At 42.2% G+C, this 24,364-nt stretch overlaps 1 protein-coding gene across 1 annotated transcript in view; it reads right to left on the bottom strand.

Annotated features, from left to right (window-relative positions):
- The window catches only part of LOC139733139 (SRA stem-loop-interacting RNA-binding protein, mitochondrial-like), a 47,479-nt gene extending 26,138 nt beyond the window's left edge, over positions 1-21,341 (bottom strand). The window contains exon 1 of the mRNA XM_071643979.1: positions 21,152-21,341. Coding sequence (XP_071500080.1) covers positions 21,152-21,212 — 61 coding nt within the window. The 5' untranslated portion in view covers positions 21,213-21,341. The remainder of the gene's footprint in view (positions 1-21,151) is intronic.
- Positions 21,342-24,364: the final 3,023 nt, after the last annotated feature.

The following is a 24,364-nucleotide window of genomic DNA, read 5'->3' as shown; positions in this document are numbered from 1 at the left end:
ACTGATTAATAGGAAGAATAGATACTGTGAAACATCTCAAGAACTATCATCGCATGATTTTTATGATCATTTTAAAAGTTTGGGTAGTGGTAACGTACGATCTTATGATGCTGGTATTGAAGCACTGCTTCATGATATGTCAAACGAAGAATTAGACAGAGAGATTGAAATATCGGAAGTTGTCAATCAAATGAAACGACTTAAGAATAACAAGGCACCAGGCCTTGATTTGATTTTAAATGAACTTCTGAAGAATAGTTCAAAAAATCTGGTCAAGTTGATAACCAAATTGTTTAATCTTATATTCGACAGTGGCATTGTCCCAACAGATTGGGTAAACGGTTTGATAAAACCATTGTATAAAGGGAAGGGCTCACGAGATTGTGTTGACAACTACAGAGGTATTACATTATTGAGCTGTGTTGGGAAGCTATTCACGGCAGTATTAAATGATAGAGTAACTTTGTTTGTAGAATCACAATGCCTGTTAGGAGAGGAACAAGCTGGTTTTAGATGCGGATATTCAACTATGGACCATGTATTTTCATTACATGCTATTCTTGATTTTTATTTACAGAGAAGGAAAAGGGTGTATACAGCTTTTGTTGATTACAAAAAAGCATTCGATTTGGTTGATAGATCTTCACTGTGGTTGAAATTGTTTGACCATGGAATTAATGGTAAATTACTCCGGGTCGTTAAGGATATCTATAGAAAGTCAAAATCCTGCGTTTTTTATAACAATTCTAAATCAGACTTTTTTAAGAGTAACATAGGTGTAAAACAAGGTGAGAATTTATCACCAATATTATTTTCGTTGTATTTAAACGATTTTTCGTCATTTTTGTCTCAGAGATACCCTGGCCTGGATTTTCTTTCGTCAGGTATCAATGAAACGTGTTCTACCGAAGAAGTGAATATGTTTGTTGATTTATTCACATTACTATATGCAGATGATACGATTGTGTTGGCTGAAAATGCTGAGGAACTCCAGTTAGCTCTTGATGCTTTATTTGATTATTGCCAATTGTGGCATCTGACCGTTAATACTGCTAAGACTAAGATAGTTATTTTTTCCCGTGGAAAAGTTAGAACAGCTCCTACCTTTCTTTTCGGTGATGACAAAATTTGTGTCTGCGATGATTATGTTTACTTAGGAACGACGTTCAATTATAATAATAATTTTAAGAAAGCTATAAACAAACAAGTAACCCAAGCCAAAAGAGCGTTGTATTCTATGAAAAGTAACATTTTACCTCTCCTCCTTCCAATCGACGTAAAACTAGAGCTATTTGAACGTTTGATCATGCCTATTTTGCTTTACGGCAGTGAAATTTGGGGTTTTGAAGACCTCGCCCAAATTGAAACTTTCTTTTGTAGATATTGTAAGGAACTTCTTGGATTACATAAGCAAACTCCGAATTGTATGGTTTACGGAGAAATAGGTAAAGATAGATTACAAAAAACAGTGACCCTTCGGATGTTAATGTTTTGGTTTAAACTTGTTAACAGTAATATGTCAAAGATAGCGCATATTTTGTATAATTTTCAATATGTTTTATCAGCGAGGCAAGAAAATTCGATGACATGGGTAATTAGGATAAAAGAAATATTTAACAACTTAGGTCTAACTGCAATTTGGAACAGCCAAGCAGCACATCTCACTTTAGCTGGCTTCAAAAGTTTAGTTAGTACCAGATTAAATGATATTTATAAACAAGAGTGGCATAGTAATGTAGACAAAAATTCTCAATGTTTAAATTATCGAATTTTTAAGCAGGATCTTCATTTTGAGAAGTATTTTCGACACCTTAATGATTCACAGGCAAAAATTTTATGTAAATTCCGTTGCGCTAATCATAAACTGCCAATTGTTCTGGAAGATACAATCAGATTCCAAGAAACGAAAGATTTTGTACCCATTGTAATGAAGAGAAAATTGGTGATGAATTTCACTACCTTTTTCAGTGTAGACTCTTTAATGAACAACGAAAGAAATACTTAAAAAAATATTACTGGAAATACCCCAACACTATGAAGATGGATCAATTATTTAATTGTCAAAAGAAAACAGTCCTTTCCAATTTATCCAAGTTTTGTAATTATATAATGACACATGTTTAGATTATTAGTATTTTTTATCCTTTTTGCAAATAATACATGCCTTTTTTACAGGCTGTGCCTTCTTTACAATTGATTTGTAACTTATTTGTCTTTTCATTCTCTCCTCCTTTTTTCTTCCCCTCTCTACTTCTTCTTCTTCTCGTCCATATTTCCTTGCTTCTTGTTCACTTAGCGTATGAATTCATTTCCATATGTCTTTGTGTGGTTTTTTTTCTGTTTCTTTTTTTTTTCTTTTTTTCCTGAACCAAAAGTCACTCGTATATCTTTTGTTAATTCACCAGTCTTGTGTCCTTCTCACTCTCCCTCTTCACCTCCATATATCCCTTCTTTCTCTCTCCTCTCTCTCTCTCTCTCGTCATATTTCCCTTTCTTTGTTTTTTTTTCACTATACATCGTGTATATATTGTATATTTCTGTACATTTTTTTTTCTTTTCATCAATCGCATTTCATTCTTATTTTGTTTGTTATAGTTGTTTTGTACACTTTTCAGAGTTATTTGCAATTATTATTTATTGATATTATAATGTGCTATATGTTTTTCATTGGACTCCGATACCCAGAGTTTGGGTTGTGAGTAAATAAACTTTCAAACTTTCAAACTTTCAAACTTTCATGATGCTTGCAGCTTGCTATTCTTAACAACGTACTTAGGACAGGGGTGGAGCTTTCCTAAATATTTTCCTAAAATTCTTTCCTAAGTGCATTCTAGAATACCAACTTCTTCCTACGTCAGAAATTTGCATATTCCCGCCCCCTTCCTAAGTCTACTTAGGAAGAAACTTAGGAAGATTTTCAGAATACCACTTGGGAAAAAATCCTGACTTAGGAAGAAATTTCTTCCTAGGAAGGATTTCAGAATACCACCCCAGATGTTCATACACATGAAATAAGATTAGGGTAAAGTTTAGGGTCCCTCACCCCTCCCCCATGGCCATGGTGCCAGGCCAGCACCCCCAGCAGTTGGACTATAAGCCACTGATTATCCACATGTTCCATGCCCTGTAATGTAAAACAAAAACAGATATTAGACCAAATGGATACTGGACCAAATGAACATTGGACGAACTAAATATTAGATCCGGACGATAGCCTCTTTGAAATGGTTGTTTGAAGGTTAAATATAAATTCAAAACTCGTCTTAATAGTACAACGCTCCCAACACACCCTTTCGGCAAAAGCGGGGGGGGGGGGGGGGGGGGGCTTTGGACGAAGGGTGGTGTTCCCATTAACGCGATGCGCCACCACCCAACCCACCCTTTCGGCACAAGCCGATAGGACTCCCTTTTCTACGATGAGAATCCAAACATCACACGGCCAATGTCTCTAAACACAGATGAAACCTGTATGGTCATGCCTATTGCGATCAGGACTCGAATCATTTCCAAATCCATCGGATCACCGTAAGTACTGACAAATTACAATCTCTAACATTCGTTTAGACTTGACTCTGTCTCTGTGACTGACATGGCTGTATGAATTGCACGGACATTGTTGAGATACAGTGATAACATATGGCAGAAAGAAAGAAGAATAAAAAACAAAGAATAAAAGAATGGGCAATTGTGCACTTTACGGCCCTATATTATCGTTGCGAGATTTTACCCTAATCGAGCAGTGCGTGCAAATTCAAGTTCCTATCAGGCACCGCGGTTCGACAGCGGGTCTTCCGGCACTGTACTGTGTACATGTGTGTGAGATTTTGTGTTGGGATGCATGCAGTGTGTGTGAATGTGTCAACGTGCGTGTGCGTGATGAAAGATCTTACAGTACGCCACATGGTTGCTCTAACGCCCTTCCCTGCTGCCTGTGCGGCGCGGCGTCATCGAGCACGAGTTGTGCATTGATTGGCACACAACTGGAACGCAACGAGTGGTAAACTTCCGTGCTTCAATCATGATTTTAAATGAATGAATTTTGCGTGATATATTAAGCAGGGCATCACTAATTTAACCTATTGCGGAGGGCATATGTCAGCTGCGGCCTTGGCGGAATTATTCTGGAAAATAATAATGAAAAAAACACAAAATCTTATCTCGATTCATCAGTCTGTTAGTGTTTATTTCGTCTACACAGTCTACCAGATGCCGTGCGAAGTGTGTATAGCTACCGATTTACGGGCAGCCACTACATGGACACACACACACACACACTAGCGCAAGCCTCGCCCGCATGGCCCCGTGGCCCCGTGGTTGGTAAGCGCGATCAGCTAGCTCCGCAGAAGCGCCGTGAGTGAGGCGGGCTTTTAGTGACCTTGTAGCGGTTTTCTACTATGTATCATATTGTCTGGCATTCTGGCTGTTGTAAATTACGCTGTCTGGCGACCCCAGTATTTTGTCAACATCCACGCGAACTTTCTTTGTGCGCCGACACATGACAGGTGCGCACTACATTCTCCGCCTTTGTCATCGTGCCGAGGTACGCGTATTTCACATTCCAACAGTAGTCGGATTTTCATAAACACACCCCTTGTTTTGCTGTCACGGAAACAACCTACCAATTAGTGGCGAGCTGTACACTTTCACCAGCCAATTACCACTCTCAAAGCTCCTGTCCGTGACACGTTTTCTCCGACCACGCTGTTTCATTTTACACGCTGCCTCACATCACGATTAGCTTTCATCCTGAGAGCACGTTCTAATCGTTGGAGTCACTCACGTCCGCATATCACGTCCGTATACTTCCCACGTCTTTTCTCGCGCACGATACCTCGCGCCGTGGACTGTCATTTCTTACGGATTATTACATTTCATACGGAATATTACACTTCCTCGGATTTCATACCTCGCGACATTCGCTCCTTTTTGTATCGCGACTCGCCCTTTCTTCATGCTCTACACTACAACCTGGGAATTTTCTACGTAGCTGCATTCAACGCGATTCGCGTCGTTACATCGCTGCATCGGTCCTGCTAGCGTGCTGTCGGTGGTGTGCAGACTCTATCAGGGACCTCGCAGTTCTTCGACCCAGCGCTCCAGCGGTGGATTCTACCCTCGCTTGTGCTAGCCGCGGCACCCGGAGGCTACTCCACGCTGTCGCTGGATCATTTGTACATATTTATATGGGACACTGTCGTCTTCGGACACCCAAAGTGCATTCGGAGTTAGTCCATATTATTTAATATCATTTCGGGAAGTGCAATACCCATTTCAAGGACACTGTTCACCTCTACTGGTGCCCTGGTGCTTTCTACAGTCCATACACTACTGTCATACGGTCGGCTACCACTCCTGCTGGTGGTGCCTTCAGCTTCAAGTCCCGTTAGCCACTCGGTGAGTAATTGTTAGGTATTACATCATAGGCCCGTACCATAATACCTACAACCTTATATAACTTGTCAAACAGCGTTCCATACAGCAAGAGAAGCTTGCCAGCTACTCAGTGCGGAATGGTTTATGGGATATCACCTTAGCATACGGCGAATGAGGTACCGATAATATAGGGCCGTAAAGTGCACAATTGCCAAAGAATGGATTCGTACAATCACAATTGAAGCAGAATACTAAAGGAAACGCATATTTTGTTGGATTATTCCCCCATTTCAAACTTAGAGCATTGTAAACACAGCGGCCTTTAATTCATCCATTTAGAAAATTGCGTTTTGGAGAATGGCTGCTTAGAAAAATTGTTTCCCGAGTCATGCTCAATTGGAAGATCCGTGGTTATTTTGGGGGCGTGTCCATGACGTCATGGGTTGAAGGGCAAACACGGAAGTATCACACAACAGCCTAAGCTTGTATGATCTTGATGAGAGCGAGATGTCGCGGCTCGTAACCCGAAATCCCAAGACATTTTTTAATCAGAATGTCATAAAAAATGAAATAAAATTGTTTTCTGTGAAAGTCTCCTGTGAAATCACACATTTCTTCGTTTAAATAGAGTCTGTTACGTGTTATTTAGGCCACGAATACAGAAGTTGTCAGGCCTAGTGCCTGTAGTGGTGCTTCATAGTCGATCAATCAGATTAGCTACTACAATGACCTTGTGGATGACTGTGCGCAGGATTCCAAGAGATTATTTCGTCTAACTGATGAACTTCTGAACAGGAAGGCAGATTCAATCCTTCCTGGATATGAAGATGTCCAGTGTCTTGTTAATGAGTTCAGTCTGTTTTATCAGCAGAGAGTTGAATTGGTTTGTTCAGCTCTGGCTACTAGATCAGGATCTCAAACTGAACGTCCATCCCTAGTTCATATCACAAGTGTCCTGGAATCCCTTCATCCTGTCAGTCCTGATGAAGTGCAATCACTCATTGCAAAGTCAGCCACAAAGTCCTGTAAGTTGGATCCTATGCCTACGCATCTCCTGAAGAAATGTACGCCAGTCATGATTCCAACCATCACGAACATCATCAATTCTAGCTTTGAGAAAGGTGTCGTGCCTGATTCCCTCAAGACTGCCATTGTCAGGCCGGTGCTGAAAAAGGCCGGCTTGGATCGAAACTCGTTGCATAATTACAGACCAGTTTCCAATCTACCATTTCTCTCCAAGGTTATCGAGCGTGCAGTTTTCTGTCGTCTAAATGAGCACTTATCATCCAACAACGTACTCGATAATCGTCAGTCAGCATACAGGAGCCATCATAGTGTCGAAACTCTGATGGCTGGGCTGAGTGACTTTGTCTTACATGAGATGGACAATGGAAACCTGATTGTTGTTGTGATGCTCGACATTTCAGCAGCGTTTGATACTGTCCGCCACACAACGCTCCTTGACTTACTCAGCACTTTTGGAGTGACTGGTAAAGCCCTGAACTGGTTCCGGTCATATCTTTCCAACCGTCAACAGCATGTATCCATAGGGGAAGTTCAGTCAAGTGCAACGAATCTCAAATATGGTGTTCCGCAAGGTTCTGTTTGCGGCCCGCTCCTGTTTTCTGTGTATATCCAGCCACTCGGAGAACTGATCCGCTCTCACAAGGTAGATTATCATTGCTATGCTGATGACATCCAACTTTTCATCGCATGTCCACCCAAAGATGAGAACCTCCTTGCTGCTGTCAGTCAGCTGGAAGATTGTGTGACGGACATCCGCGCTTGGATGACAGACAACAACCTGAAACTCAATGGATCCAAGTCTGAGGTCATACTTCTTGGTTCCAGGGGAATGATAAACAAAGTTCATACACCCTCTGTCATCATCGCAGGCACTGTGCAGCAGCCAAAGGAGAGCTGCAGAAATCTTGGTGTCATCTTGGATCGCAACATGACTCTTAATAGTCATGTATCATGTGTCACTAAGTCAGTAAGATATCAACTGCGAAACCTTTCACAAATCCGTAAGTTTCTTTCCCAAAAAGCAACGGAAATGGTTGTGCACTCTCTCATATCGTCAAGACTAGACTTCTGTAATTCAATATTCGCCAACCTCCCTGATTATCAAATCAACCGACTTCAACGCCTTCAAAACTCCGCTGCCAGACTGGTCACGCTAAGCAAGTCATCATCCCACATCTCACCCATCCTCAAGAAGCTCCACTGGCTTCCGGTCAATGCCCGCATCCAATTCAAGATTCTCCTTCTTGTTTACCAAGCACTACATGGCACAGCTCCACAATACATCCAGGACTTAATACAACCCTACACTCCACCAAGGCAACTACGCTCCTCAACCTCTCGTCTGCTTCACATTCCACGCATACATCACAGTTGGGGGGCACGGTCTTTCTCATACATTGGACCTTATCTGTGGAACAGTCTCCCACTTAACATCCGTCAGGAAACTTCGTATTCTCACTTCAAGACTCTAGTGAAATCATATTTGTTTAATTGTAGTTTTTGTTAATGTTAATGTATTATCATGTGGACTTGGTTTGGATGGTTGTACACAGTATGTGTTGAAGTACGCATGCTCTCATGCGCCGAGAGTATCATTAATGATAGATACGGCGCATTATAAATGTACTTTATTTATTTATTTATTTAATCACATTCATGCGCCCATCACCGGCCGCGTAGGCCTACATATATGTCGCAGTGCAGTAGTCTCCATGCATCAAAGAGCGGAGAAGTCTGGGCTTCGTACCTCTTTGGTACGTACAATGTACTATATCAGCAGTTCCTCGGTAATACTACAGCTGTGTACACCATACATTTAGCGAGTCTTTTTTTTTCGCGAATCGGGACTTGCCAATAATTTCGCGAGTGCTTAAATTCGTGGTTGTGGAGTATTGGGAGTACACTACGGAAGGCGGAAATATATACGGAAAAAGAGTTAATATTTTCTCGTTTTTTTAAATTCGCAAAAAGCACCAGGTTCGCGAAAATTTTTTTAAAAAACCTCGCGAAACATTCGGCGTACGTGGATCGCTTATACTAGATACCACGCAATGTGCGGGCATCGACTAAGTCGAAGTCTTGACTAGGCCGGCCGGCCTATCTGGTGATAAAATAAACGATACAGAGCACTGCGATTTTCATTGATAGTGATAAAACTTTGATGGACTCGGTGAAGTAATGAATGGATCGTGCAGTGAATTTGTGAGGGTACCTAGCTGGATAGAATGCTGATGAGCTGTGAATGGGAGTACGGAGTGAGTGTGATGTGATAAGATATAATACGTAGCCCGACCAGACACTGCGCTACCTATAGGGCTAGCGACTGGGCTGTGTTCAGTTAGGCCTACTGCTGCTCTGAAGTACGAGTTCAGGTCAGCACTAAGCTCGATTCATTTTCAGTTCAGAATAAAAACAACTCTTACCAATCTAAATTTTGAAGCCTATCTGGCATTGGTCCTGCGTCACCAACATTGTCCCCTGGCCTGCCGTGTGGCAAGGGCTCGTATTGCCAATCTCCACTAAGTCCGTCCGCTTCAACCAGACCGCCCTGGGCCTTCCCCACTAGCTCGCCCGCAGCGTCTCCCTCCTGCGCCCCGCCGTGCGGCTCGTCATCAACATCTATCTCTCCAACTTCACCAGGGTCATCATCACTCGTTTCTCATCGCTATCATCACTCGTGTGTACTGTATCACTCAGTTCATCACCGCTTCCACATTCAAATTCCACCAAGAAATCATCCTGATCATCACTGGCCTTAACGTACGATGTCGCGCATTATCGAAAAACAAACTTTCAAAACTTATGCAAATACTATCTACAACAACTTGTATAATACAATGCATGCACTATGCGCGCGGGGGCCTGCGGCGCTCGAGACCTTGCGCGATTCCCTTCAACCCATGACGTCATCGGCAAAGCCTCGAAATTTACGCTGTGACCTAGATAGGCACCGCCAATGGCCCTAGCTGCCACTGCCGCGTATATGCACCGAAATTCAATGTACGCTGTGCGTCACTGTATCCCCCCCCATAGGCATACGTGTTGTATGCGGGATGATCGTTGTGCTATCGCTGCAAATTTTTAGTGCATGTGTCAATGGAAAAGTGGAAGGATATTAGTTTTCACTTTGTGTGAACAGGCATTTTTCGGTACATATCGAAAATACAGGATTTTCACTTACCAGCGAAGGTGACAGTTGCCTTTGGAAAGCCGGAATTTCAGCGCAAATTGCGATGATTCGTGACGTATCGTACCAAATTTGCAGCGAAAGTTCATTAAGTTTTGTCTTTGTTTGTCTATTTACCTATATTAAATGCAAACTTCATTATTTTGTTTGACATTTTTCGAAAGCTTAGGTGATGTACGATTTCTTCAATGCACAACCTAAGCTGCGCTAGCCAGCACAACGAGTGTGTTGCAGCTGAAAGTAGGGCACTGCAAGACAATTTTCAGTCGATCTTGAGTCAAAGTTTGCGTGTGGTTGCATTTTCTCCGCGCGGGCGGGATCAAACCCGTGCATGCGTCTATAGGAGTTGTATACATTGAAGTTTGCATACAAACGTACAAATGCCATGCAACAAACTTGCCTCCTTTTCATCGTCATTAATTTAAATTTGTTGAATTCCACCAAAAAAAAAAATCTAACTTAGTCTAACGTTAGTTATTCAGAAATTCCTTCCACCTCCGTGGGTAGCCGTTGACACATGCACGCGTATCGGTAACGAGCGATTTGACTTTTGCATACGCATCGCATGACGCCGAACGCAGCGCCGCTAGGCCACCCTGCAAATAAACGAGTACAGCATAGTCTGCCAGCCGGTACTTCAGGCGATGCCTTGTGCGAAACGGGACTCCATGATGCCGTGGACGCGCACCCGTCACTAGCAGGCGCTGAGCGGTGACGTAGCAGACGACGTAGATTTCAGAGCGCACATTTAAAAATACTGACACGCGCAAGGTTCGATCACAGCTAGCTAGCTATCGCGCGATATCGGCAGTGGTTTGTGGTCAAAAAATCAACACGTAATTTCTTGCATACTGTAATGAAATTTCGGGGTCAGTTTTACTGATTAAAATCATATTTTTGAAGTTCCAAGGCACAAGGTATGATTTTGTGGTTTTTTACTTTGCAATGACAGTTCTTTTGAAGAACGTAGAACATTTTTTGATTTCTATTGAATGAGCCTAACCTAGATTTCAGGGGGTGACAGGTGTAAATCTTCAATATCCTCTAACTCCACTTCAAAAAGGTCATTTTAAACGATGTAAACGACAAATTGTTCTATGTGTCCCACTCTTTGACTTCATATATAATTTTATTTCTTCAGTATTCCCCTTTAATATTTAGACTTAGGGCCTACCAATACTATGTGTATGTAGTCCTTAATCGGATCGCTGTTTTGCAGAAGAGCCTAGAAAGAGGAGAAACGAAGAGGGAAGCGACATATGGGGGTTGTGAGGAGGGCAGAAAGTGAAGAGTGGGAGACAGTAATGGGCTAGAGGTTGAAGTTGCACTAGTGGAGACGGTAGAGAAAGGAACACAGAGAGTGGTAAGGAAGAATAGTGTGAGAATCAAGTAGGATGTTCCGACATCGTTAGAAGGGGAAAGATGAAATAGAAGGGAAGAGGAAGAGGAAGGAGTTGAATGTTGGAGAATCATGGATATAGGGGAGAGCAGTAAAGATTCATGAAACCAAGAGAAGAAAAACGAAGTCGGCGAACAGTGTGGCTATGGAATGCGGAATCAATGGAGAAAGGACGAATAATCCCTCGAAGGAAGGGTAAGTAGAGGAGAGATGAGAATATGTTGATAGAAGGGAGATAGAGAGAGAGAGAGAGGCGGAGGGGGGGGGGGCAAAGAAAAGAAGTAGAAAAGAACAAATTGAAATTCAATACGTAAATCAGAGGGAGCTAGTATGGATCCTAGAATGAAATGCTGAATGAAATGTTTCGGGCAGGTTGACTGTCCTTCGTCAGACGAAGGACAGTCAACCTGCCCGAAACGTCAAGTTCCTCGGTTCTCCTAGTTATTCTTATAACTAGATTTCTTGCGCTACTTTCACTAGCACCTTTACTCAGTGTTTCATTTCTCTTTCCTCTCTCTCTCTCTCTTACACTTTTGTCGTTTCTACACTACTTATCTTTTCTTTTCTTTTCTGTTCTGTTCTCTTCTTTCTTCTTTTTGTTTTATTTCTTCCTTCCATACAACCCAACGGTCCTTTTCAGGACCACTACTTAATTTACACATTTCTCCACAGGTTATTTCTCTTGTCTTCTCTCCTCAGGTCTACACTTTAACCTCATTTTGATTTCTTATTTTTGCTTTTCTCCCACAGGAACCTTTTCAGGACTTAACTGTCATCAATTTTCCTTTCCAATTGTTTTTTTTTTTTCTCCCTCTCAGCAGCATTTCATTCTAGGATCCATACTAGCTCCCTCTGATTTACGTATTGAATTTCAATTTGTTCTTTTCTACTTCTTTTCTTTGCCCCCCCCCCCCCCCCCCTCCGCCTCTCTCTCTCTCTCTATCTCCCTTCTATCAACATATTCTCATCTCTCCTCTACTTACCCTTCCTTCGAGGGATTATTCGTCCTTTCTCCATTGATTCCGCATTCCATAGCCACACTGTTCGCCGACTTCGTTTTTCTTCTCTTGGTTTCATGAATCTTTACTGCTCTCCCCTATATCCATGATTCTCCAACATTCAACTCCTTCCTCTTCCTCTTCCCTTCTATTTCATCTTTCCCCTTCTAACGATGTCCGAACATCCTACTTGATTCTCACACTATTCTTCCTTACCACTCTCTGTGTTCCTTTCTCTACCGTCTCCACTAGTGCAACTTCAACCTCTAGCCCATTACTGTCTCCCACTCTTCACTTTCTGCCCTCCTCACAACCCCCATATGTCGCTTCCCTCTTCGTTTCTCCTCTTTCTAGGCTCTTCTGCCAAACAGCGATCCGATTAAGGACTACATACACATGGTGTCACCGCAAATCTTTCTTCCTCATTTACTTCACCATGCAAACCTTCAAACAACACACTACCAATACTAACGAACGTTTAGGGGTAGGTAACCGCAGCAGCGACCAGTGCCCCGCGGGCCCCGCGACGGGGTTAAGGGGTAGGTAACTATACACAGCCCAGTTGCTGTACATGGTACGTCGCGACGTAACTGCGACCAGCCCCAACACCCAGTGTTGGGGCTGCGCATTGTAGCGCCTAAAAATCAATATGAAATCGCAAAAATTCTGTAATATGAAGGCTTACAGGTGAAGTTGTAATGTTGAAGACTGACTGCGTTCAACTTCTGGTTCTGGCAATAGTCCCTTTCTGCTCGATTTGATGAGTTAAGAGTAGAGGTCCACTCTACTTTCTGTTATATATTAATGATTTGCCTAATGACTTAAACTCCACCTGTCGATTATTCACTGATGACTGCATCATCTACAAACAGGTCTCGAGCGTAGAAGATGCACAAAACCTACAGAGAGACCTAGATACTCTGAGTGGCAGGATAAGTGGCAGATGGACTTCAATGCCCAAAGAAGTCATGTCTTACACATCACACATGCAAAAAACCCGGTCAAATACCAGTACTCACTAAACAACAGCACATTGATAGAGACAAAGTGTCACAGATACCTGGGGGTTGATATATCATCAGACTTGTCATGGAATGCGCACGTCGACAGAACATGTGCTAAAGCCAACAGAGTTGTAGGATTTCTAAGGCGAAATTGTCATGATTGTAACAATAGAATTAAAGATACGACATATAAGACTCTTGTTAGACCATTACTAGATTATTGTTCTACAGTCTGGGACCCCCACACTCAGACTCTGGTAGACAGACTGGAAGCAGTGCAGAACAGAGCAGCGCGTTTTGTTAGAGGTGATTACTCTAGACACAGTAGTGTTACTAAAATGAAGCGTGAGCTGGGCTGGGAGCTGCTGAAACATCGACGCAGAGTAGGCCGCATCACCACATTCCGCGAAGCGCTTGCGGGTCGCCTATCCATCCCAGTTCGAAAAGCCCTGCGTCCGGTCCGAAGGGTTCTCCGGAAATCATCCACTTCAAGCTTCATCCCAATCGCCACGAACAAAAACTGTTATAAATACTCATTTATTCCAAGAACAATCATAGACTGGAACTCACTCCCATCAACAGTTTCTAACATCACAAGCAAGGACTCTTTTAAAGTAGCAACCCTACAATACATCCAGGAGCAAAGCAACTAAACCCCACACTTCTCTCTCCGCGCAACTTTAACACCAGCGCACCCCCTGTCCGGTTGGCCCCTACTAAGGGGTGTTGGACAGTATATACGAAGAAGAAGACTCGGTCGAGAGGAACTTGGGAGAACGACATCTTATACAGTCAATGGATTTGAAATTTGTGCGCATGCGCTGGCGGTCAATTCGTGTAGCTTTGTGACAAGGCCTTATCAATATCATACTGTTGGCAAACCCTCTCGCTGTATATTGCGTTGCTTTCTGGGTGGGTGCGCGCGCACAGGCCTTGTCAGAAGGCTAAAAGCATTGCGACTCCGCCAGCACATGAATATTTACGTGCGCAGTGTACTGCAAACTGATTTCGAAAATGGTGAATGGGATGGGGAGCTAGGACTACGGACCCGTATATGGCCGTAAAAAAAAAAAAAACGTTTTTTCAAGATCATTGGACCAGTGTGAACAAGAACAAGGTGAACGAATGGTAGGAATTAGATAAGAATCTTATGCATAAAAGTAAGTTTTTTTCTAGTGATATTCGAAACTTACGGAGGTGCGAAAATCTGTGACAGACTGTGTATGTTTTTCAAGCTTACCGATATAGCACTCTATTGACTCAGGACGCTCCCACAGTATAACTGTGTACACGGAGCGTCCCGGGGTTAGTCGGGACGTTGTGTGTACAGCGACTGGGCTGTGTGGTAGTTAAAGGACAAGTTCACCTTCATAGACATGTGGGTTGAGTGAATGCAGCATTTAATATTAGTAGAACACATCACTGAGAGTTTGAGCAAAATCGGACAATCTGTTAAAATGTTACGAATTTTTGAAGTTTCTACTCAGTCACGGCTGGATGAAAAGACTACTATAGCTTGTGATGTCACATGAGTACAACATATATAAAGAAAGAATAAAGAAAAATCAACATATTTCCATTTTTCTCGCATAGCAAAAGAACACTCGACTTCTCTCTTTCAGAAGGCAGGGGGAATAATATTACCCTTAACATATGTCAGTAGCAAGTCGAAGGAATATGCACTTACTCAAAAAGTAAAGTTTTGTGAAATTCTCTTTTTATTTTCCTTATATAGTTGTACGTGTAGCAGCTCAACTTTTCTCCAGTTTCTCTCCTTCACAATCTCTCTCTCACTGTCTCTTCGTCAGACGAAGGACAGTCAACCTGCCCGAAACGTCAAGTTCCTCGGTTCTCCTAGTTATTCTTATAACTAGATTTCTTGCGCTACTTTCACTAGCACCTTTACTCAGTGTTTCATTTCTCTTTCCTCTCTCTCTCTCTCTCTACACTTTTGTCGTTTCTACACTACTTATCTTTTCTTTTCTTTTCTGTTCTGTTCTCTTCTTTCTTCTTTTTGTTTTATTTCTTCCTTCCATACAACCCAACGGTCCTTTTCAGGACCACTACTTAATTTACACATTTCTCCACAGGTTATTTCTCTTGTCTTCTCTCCTCAGGTCTACACTTTAACCTCATTTTGATTTCTTATTTTTGCTTTTCTCCCACAGGAACCTTTTCAGGACTTAACTGTCATCAATTTTCCTTTCCAATTGTTTTTTTTTTTTCTCCCTCTCAGCAGCATTTCATTCTAGGATCCATACTAGCTCCCTCTGATTTACGTATTGAATTTCAATTTGTTCTTTTCTACTTCTTTTCTTTGCCCCCCCCCCCCCCCCTCCGCCTCTCTCTCTCTCTCTCTATCTCCCTTCTATCAACATATTCTCATCTCTCCTCTACTTACCCTTCCTTCGAGGGATTATTCGTCCTTTCTCCATTGATTCCGCATTCCATAGCCACACTGTTCGCCGACTTCGTTTTTCTTCTCTTGGTTTCATGAATCTTTACTGCTCTCCCCTATATCCATGATTCTCCAACATTCAACTCCTTCCTCTTCCTCTTCCCTTCTATTTCATCTTTCCCCTTCTAACGATGTCCGAACATCCTACTTGATTCTCACACTATTCTTCCTTACCACTCTCTGTGTTCCTTTCTCTACCGTCTCCACTAGTGCAACTTCAACCTCTAGCCCATTACTGTCTCCCACTCTTCACTTTCTGCCCTCCTCACAACCCCCATATGTCGCTTCCCTCTTCGTTTCTCCTCTTTCTAGGCTCTTCTGCCAAACAGCGATCCGATTAAGGACTACATACACATGGTGTCACCGCAAATCTTTCTTCCTCATTTACTTCACCATGCAAACCTTCAAACAACACACTACCAATACTAACGAACGTTTAGGGGTAGGTAACCGCAGCAGCGACCAGTGCCCCGCGGGCCCCGCGACGGGGTTAAGGGGTAGGTAACTATACACAGCCCAGTTGCTGTACATGGTACGTCGCGACGTAACTGCGACCAGCCCCAACACCCAGTGTTGGGGCTGCGCATTGTAGCGCCTAAAAATCAATATGAAATCGCAAAAATTCTGTAATATGAAGGCTTACAGGTGAAGTTGTAATGTTGAAGACTGACTGCGTTCAACTTCTGGTTCTGGCAATAGTCCCTTTCTGCTCGATTTGATGAGTTAAGAGTAGAGGTCCACTCTACTTTCTGTTATATATTAATGATTTGCCTAATGACTTAAACTCCACCTGTCGATTATTCACTGATGACTGCATCATCTACAAACAGGTCTCGAGCGTAGAAGATGCACAAAACCTACAGAGAGACCTAGATACTCTGAGTGGCAGGATAAGTGGCAGATGGACTTCAATGCCCAAAGAAGTCATGTCTTACACATCACACATGCAAAAAACCCGGTCAAATACCAGTACTCACTAAACAACAGCACATTGATAGAGACAAAGTGTCACAGATACCTGGGGGTTGATATATCATCAGACTTGTCATGGAATGCGCACGTCGACAGAACATGTGCTAAAGCCAACAGAGTTGTAGGATTTCTAAGGCGAAATTGTCATGATTGTAACAATAGAATTAAAGATACGACATATAAGACTCTTGTTAGACCATTACTAGATTATTGTTCTACAGTCTGGGACCCCCACACTCAGACTCTGGTAGACAGACTGGAAGCAGTGCAGAACAGAGCAGCGCGTTTTGTTAGAGGTGATTACTCTAGACACAGTAGTGTTACTAAAATGAAGCGTGAGCTGGGCTGGGAGCTGCTGAAACATCGACGCAGAGTAGGCCGCATCACCACATTCCGCGAAGCGCTTGCGGGTCACCTATCCATCCCAGTTCGAAAAGCCCTGCGTCCGGTCCGAAGGGTTCTCCGGAAATCATCCACTTCAAGCTTCATCCCAATCGCCACAAACAAAAACTGTTATAAATACTCATTTATTCCAAGAACAATCATAGACTGGAACTCACTCCCATCAACAGTTTCTAACATCACAAGCAAGGACTCTTTTAAAGTAGCAACCCTACAATACATCCAGGAGCAAAGCAACTAAACCCCACACTTCTCTCTCCGCGCAACTTTAACACCAGCGCACCCCCTGTCCGGTTGGCCCCTACTAAGGGGTGTTGGACAGTATATACGAAGAAGAAGACTCGGTCGAGAGGAACTTGGGAGAACGACATCTTATACAGTCAATGGATTTGAAATTTGTGCGCATGCGCTGGCGGTCAATTCGTGTAGCTTTGTGACAAGGCCTTATCAATATCATACTGTTGGCAAACCCTCTCGCTGTATATTGCGTTGCTTTCTGGGTGGGTGCGCGCGCACAGGCCTTGTCAGAAGGCTAAAAGCATTGCGACTCCGCCAGCACATGAATATTTACGTGCGCAGTGTACTGCTAACTGATTTCGAAAATGGTGAATGGGATGGGTAACTAGGACTACGGACCCGTATATGGCCGTAAAAAAAAAAAAACGTTTTTTCAAGATCATTGGACCAGTGTGAACAAGAACAAGGTGAACGAATGGTAGGAATTAGATAAGAATCTTATGCATAAAAGTAAGTTTTTTTCTAGTGATATTCGAAACTTACGGAGGTGCGAAAATCTGTGACAGACTGTGTATGTTTTTCAAGCTTACCGATATAGCACTCTATTGACTCAGGACGCTCCCACAGTATAACTGTGTACACGGAGCGTCCCGGGGTTAGTCGCGACGTTGTGTGTACAGCGACTGGGCTGTGTGGTAGTTAAAGGACAAGTTCACCTTCATAGACATGTGGGTTGAGTGAATGCAGCATTTAATATTAGTAGAACACATCACTGAGAGTTTGAGCAAAATCGGACAATCTGTTAAAAAGTTACGAATTTTTGAAGTTTCTACTCAGTCACGGCTGGATGAAAAGACTACTATAGCTTGTGATGTCACATGAGTACAACATATATAAAGAAAGAATAAAGAAAAATCAACATATTTCCATTTTTCTCGCATAGCAAAAGAACACTCGACTTCTCTCTTTCAGAAGGCAGGGGGAATAATATTACCCTTAACATATGTCAGTAGCAAGTCGAAGGAATATGCACTTACTCAAAAAGTAAAGTTTTGTGAAATTCTCTTTTTATTTTCCTTATATAGTTGTACGTGTAGCAGCTCAACTTTTCTCCAGTTTCTCTCCTTCACAATCTCTCTCTCACCGCTTCGACCTCTCCGTCTTTCCCACTCTCTCTCCTCCTCTCTCCGTGGGTCATTTATCCTCCCCGCTGGTTCTCTTCAAAACAATTCCAAGGTAACCGCTTGTCAACACTGACCACTTGTTTCACTGTCTGATACCAGAGGGGCGAGTCACCTCTCTGCTGTTCTACATGTATAAATACCGACTGCTCTTTGTGTAAAAATGCAGAGTGTATCACAATTTAACCGTCGCCACATCAGTGACTGGCTCCCACAACTCGATCTAATAAAACCATCCAATCTACAATGTACGTACGCTCGGAGTGCTCGATGTCTTCATTTCCTATAGCGTATTCGACCTTAATTAATTAGTGAGTAGGTGTTGCTACCACTACACACTCATCATCATACCCACTCACTAAACTGGTGACCCCGTATTACGAACAACAACGCAGCAATCATGACTGACACGACATCCACTCCAACTCCAACCACGCCCGAGCTTGCCTCAACAATGGCTGCCGACACTATACTGCCTCTCTGCACCTTGAGATGGATACATTCACCGAAAGGACTTTCCCTCGATCTCGTGCACGCATTTCATCGACACACCTATTGACATTACAACCACACTTCTCATTAGTCATGATCGAGCTACTCCCCGACTCAACTGGTTCTCTGAACCATGTTAGGCTTACTGCCGGGGAAATTCATCGCGCCCATGACGAACTGACATCTATTCGACGATTTCGACCCCATCACTTACGCCGGCACTTACGCTCATCTTTTGTACATCACAACGCAGTCGACGACGACATCGCCCGCCACGCCAACGCCAATCATCTTCGAACATGCCATCGCAACGAGCACGCTGCATGTTTTTGCCCGCCACAATGCCGCCCGGCCGCCGTCTACTTCACCCGCCGCACGCTTCGACGGTTCCTTCGGCAGGCACGCACGATCGACATCCACGACCGCCTATCGCCGCACTGACACCGACACCTGCCAGCATCGACCCGCCTTCAACCGCACGACGCCATTCGAATCGCTCAAACTCTCGACACGATATGATACGAATTGCTCAACAGCTGTCGCTTCGACACGATACGACACACCGCGATACGAATCGCTCAACTCTCGCAACGCCACGATACGACTCGACATCGCCGACCGTTGCCTCATCGACCGCCACGAACTCTCGATCGCCCTCCGCCTAACTTTGGCTCGACCTCGAACACATCACGCATCGGCTTCTACCGGCACGACTCGCTGCTGCCGCTGGCCATATCGCACTTGCCAACTACATTGTATCAACACGACATCTCCAGGCGACTCACTGTCCTGTCGAGAGACCGTTATAGCTGACAATCTGACATCGACATCGACCATCCGTTCACCCCGACTCTCGTCCACGCCACGTACTTCCTTCGTACTGACTACATTTAGTCTTCGTCAACCGCGATAGCCGGACTTTACCCGAGCATGTTATAATCGCAAGCGATAAAAAGACTCAGTCATATGCAGGACAATCGTGTTGGACACTCATTTCACTGCGTGTTTCGTGATTACTATATCTTGTCTGTCAAGTAAGCATCACCTTGCACATGTATTTCAATTGTACTATGATCATGCTTTAATTCTCTAAATTTCTATGTTGCCTTTTGATATGCGATAACACGGTTTATAAACACTGCCTGCAACGACACGCGTCAAACTGCCAGTGATTATTTTTTATATCGTCATCTTGAAAGGAAAACATGTACATTGACAGAATTATTGTGTGGCCATGTCAGTACTTCATAAACATAATTACCAAATCCCATGCATTTTAATTGTACATGATGCATACAATTCGATAAGTTCATTGCTTTGAAACGATTCAGCATAATTGACATTTGTTCCGTTCGCATTTCTCGAACCACGTTCACTTTGGCATTGTCATGTATACGATTACATAGCGCGTTTCATGCCTTACAACGGTTCATGAAATTTAACATTTGAACGAATGTTAGCATGTACGTTTTCCAAACCATTCTGTACATTTTGTAATTTCTACACGTGCTCTAGCCTCGCTGCATACTTTTACATTTTCTATTGTTCCCATCTCTCTCTTTCACCTTTCAAGACGCTCACTAGGGGGGAGCTACTGTAGCAGCTCAACTTTTCTCCAGTTTCTCTCCTTCACAATCTCTCTCTCACCGCTTCGACCTCTCCGTCTTTCCCACTCTCTCTCCTCCTCTCTCCTTGGGTCATTTATCCTCCCCGCTGGTTCTCTTCAAAACAATTCCAAGGTATCCGCTTGTCAACACTGACCACTTGTTTCACTGTCTGATACCAGAGGGGTGAGTCACCTCTCTGCTGTTCTAACGTTACATGTATAACTATAAATACCGACTGCTCTTTGTGTAAAAATGCAGAGTGTATCACAATTTCACCGTCGCCACATCAGTGACTGGCTCCCACAACTTGATCTAATAAAACCATTCAATCTACAATGTACGTACGCTCAGAGTGCTCGATGTCTTCATTTCCTATAGCGTATTCGACCATAATTAATTAGTGAGTAGGCGTTGCTACCACTACACAATCATCTGGACATCATCATACCACTCGCTAAATACGCATGTGACATCATACACTGTAAATTTAGTACAGTCTTCTCATCCAGCAGTGACTTCGCAGAAATATTCATAACTTTTGGGCTGAACGGATGGTCCGATTTTCCTCAAACTTTCACTGATGTGTTCTACTAATATTGCTGCATTCTCTCAATCCTAATCTAATGTATAAGAAGGTGGACTTGTCCTTTAAGGGGTAGGTAGCCCCGGAGACCGCCGCCCCCCCCCCCCCCCCCCCCCCCCTTCTCTCCGCAGTTAAGGGGTAGGGTGATACGCCACACAGACTGGCTGGCGTATCACCTAAAAACCTGAAAAACTGAAAGCGGGACAAGCAGATCTGCCTCTGCAATACTTACGAGCACCAACTGTCCACGGTAACCGAGACACAAACACCTCTAAGCTCTTCTTTGCTGCCATTTTTCAGCAGATAGGATCTCCCGAACATGTGCTCAACGGGATATTAACGATCTTAAATGGTCATGCTAGAATAGAGCGTACAATGCGTGGGTTATATAGTTGGTTGAATTCGTAGTCAAAGAGGTTCTAGCTATATATAGAATCTCTTTGGTTGAAGTCACTGATCTCCGGAGATCAGTGGTCGAAGTCCGCGCCGCCGGAACGCGTGTTGTAGAGATGCCCCGTAAACAGCGCAAGTCGGCCCAAATGTTGTTGCCAATCTAGTACGCTCAGACTACTTTTAGCGATTTCCGAACGTGCATTGTCTATGGAAGCCGCAAAACATAGCCTGCTAAATTCAGGTAAAAACGAGCAAATCTAATCATAAAGAGCTAAGTTGTTAGGGCCAGCTGCACGATGGCTACTTATGGAATGCCAGTGCAGTAATAAGACATTGTGGAAACAGAAAGTAAAATAATAATAATAATAATGATAATAATAATAATAATAATAATAATAATAATAACAATAATAATGATAATAATGATAATGATAATAATAATAATAATAATAAAGGAAAAAGAAAAAAATGGGAGAGGGCTCTGGTGCGGGGGAGGTTTTAGTGGCAGATCTACTGGGGGGAGGAGGGGGATTAGGTGGTTTAAACCCCTTAGGATCCTTATTGTTTTGTCGTGGGGGGGGGGGGGTCGGGAGTTTAACCCCAACCCCCCCTTGGAGCTTGTTCCCCCCCCCCTTTTTTTTTTTCATTCGTTTCAAAAGAGGAGAAGTGGCAGCAAAAAATGTGAGTGGCAGATCTACTGGGGGCGGGGATGTGGATAGGGAGTTTAAACCCCTTGGGCTCACAATTATTGTTTTGTCCTTTTTTTGGGGGGGGGGGGTAGGGGGTCCTGAGCTTGTCCCTTGTTTTTTTTTTAATTCGTTTTTGTTCTTTTGTTTTTAACCCCAGCAAAAAAAAATGAAGAGGCCTTTTTTCTTTCTTTTTGTTGTTGCTTTTGTTGTTTCTTATTGCTTGCTCCTAGACGCTTTGGGCAAGTATAGATGACAACAAACATAAAAAAAATACAATTAATTCTTCGAAGAGGAGACAAAGTGAGTAAGTCAGTAGAGTCTATGTATAAAGAAGGCCAAATGGCTATATAGTTCAGTACTGTTACTAGAGTCATACGATTGCAATAAAAAGGACTTCAGTCTCCTTTTGAAAAATATATGGATGGGGCATTTTTATGTCATGATTCAAAGAATTCCAATGATGGGCCTACATAAATAAGTGATTTTTCAGCAAAAAACCTTCGTAAAAGAGGTAAATGAAATTCATTGGAGCGCCTGGTGGGATATTCATGATATGATTGATATTTTAGGAATAGAATGAAAAATAGACGGAACCAAACTAATGGCCTACTTGTACATAAATTGCCCTATAACAAAAACACTAATCTTTAATTTCTAAGAGCTTCTTAGAGGCAAACAATTTGTATGAGAACGTACAGGGGAATAACAGATAACGCGGAGAGCTTTCTTTTGCAAAAGGGAAACTCTTTCTAATAAATTCTGATTCGTGTTACCCCAAACTAAAACTCCATAATTAAGATGAGGCAATGTTAACGACGAATATGACATAAGTAATGATTTATGTGGAATATGAAATTTTAATCTATTTATTACTGTTGGAAACATTATCAACATGTGATTTAAAGGAAAGTTTGTCATCTAATTTGCAATGACACCCAAGAATTTGATATGTGATACTCTTTGTAAATGAGAATCATTTCATGCTATATTTTGCGTAAACTATCAACAGTATTACTAAAAAGCCGCTTTTCAGCATTGAGTGATAGCTCATTAGCTCTGACGCAGTTTGTCACTTTTTTTTCAATTCAATATTGATTTTGTGAATGAGAAAATAAATATCATTATGCAAATATTGGTGATCTGCAAAATCAATAAAAGAGAGGTCATCAGATACACGATAAAAATCGTTTATATAAATAATGAACAATAGCGGCCCTAAAAGACTTCCTTGTCACCTTGCTTGTGGGACGCCACATTTAACTTCTCTGATAACTGAATCATCATTTTTCATGGTTAAAAAAAAAAAAATGTTTTCTATCAACTAAATAACTCTTGAACCACTCCAAGGCCTAAATACTAACTAATTGAGAATGATTTTCATTTCCATGAACCACTCTGTCAACTAAATGCAAAAGAGCATGCGTATAGTATACTATGGTTCTCACGAAAACTTCATGTATACCTTCAAAAATTTGATAATTCTCTTGAAAATAAGTTTTTCTAAAACCTTAGACAGCGAAGATTATAATGAAATTGGACTATAATTACTGACCACAAATTTATCGTCTTTCTTAAAGGGGATGACTAGTAACTGATCAGTGGGAATCAGTGGGAATGCTGAGGGATGATTGTTCCAATACTCCTTGTGGGATTCATTTAAGAGAACATTATATATCTATTCTTGTGTGAAAATTATTTGCTTCAGAATGGTCTCATATTCAAGTAATGTGCAGTTTAATGTTTCCAGGTAAGCGTCCCTGGTCAGTGACGGGTCATTAATCTGCACATTATTTGAATATGAGACCGTTCTGAAGCAAATGATTTTCACACAACAGTAGATATATAATGTACTCTTAAATGAATCCCACAAGGATTGGAACAATCATCCCTCAGCATTCCCACTGATCGGTTACTAGCCATCCCCTTTAAATATTGGGATTACTTTAGCTAATTTCATTCTATCGGGAAACACACCGTTAAAATTGACAAATTGATTATGAGCAAGTGAATCAGCAACCGAGGAAATAACACCCTTAAGTATAAAATTATCAATCTCATCACAACCAGAACTTCGTTTGTTTTCATAAGAGGAAATTATATCAATAATTTCAAATCTATTAGTTGGTGTAAAAAGAAAATATGGAATCAGAGTTACGCTGACCTAAAATTCAGTAAAATTAGTTTCTGTTGAAAAAAACATTTTGAGCATAATTTTCACCTATTCTCGAAAAATAAGAATTAAAAATATTTGCAATATGAAGAGGATCGTTTCAATTTATCATTTAATGTCAGAATTCTTACTAGGAACACTCATGGCCTGCTTTCAAACTTTCCAAATATTTGTTATATCAAAATTATATCTC

This window comes from Diadema antillarum, unplaced genomic scaffold (assembly GCF_040938485.1).
Source record: "Diadema antillarum isolate AM-2024a unplaced genomic scaffold, OU_Dant_1.0 seq00000461_RagTag, whole genome shotgun sequence".
In the NCBI taxonomy this organism is placed as follows: domain Eukaryota; kingdom Metazoa; phylum Echinodermata; class Echinoidea; order Diadematoida; family Diadematidae; genus Diadema; species Diadema antillarum.
Note: the sequence above shows the minus strand (reverse complement) of the source record. Positions and strands in the feature narration are given on the sequence as shown.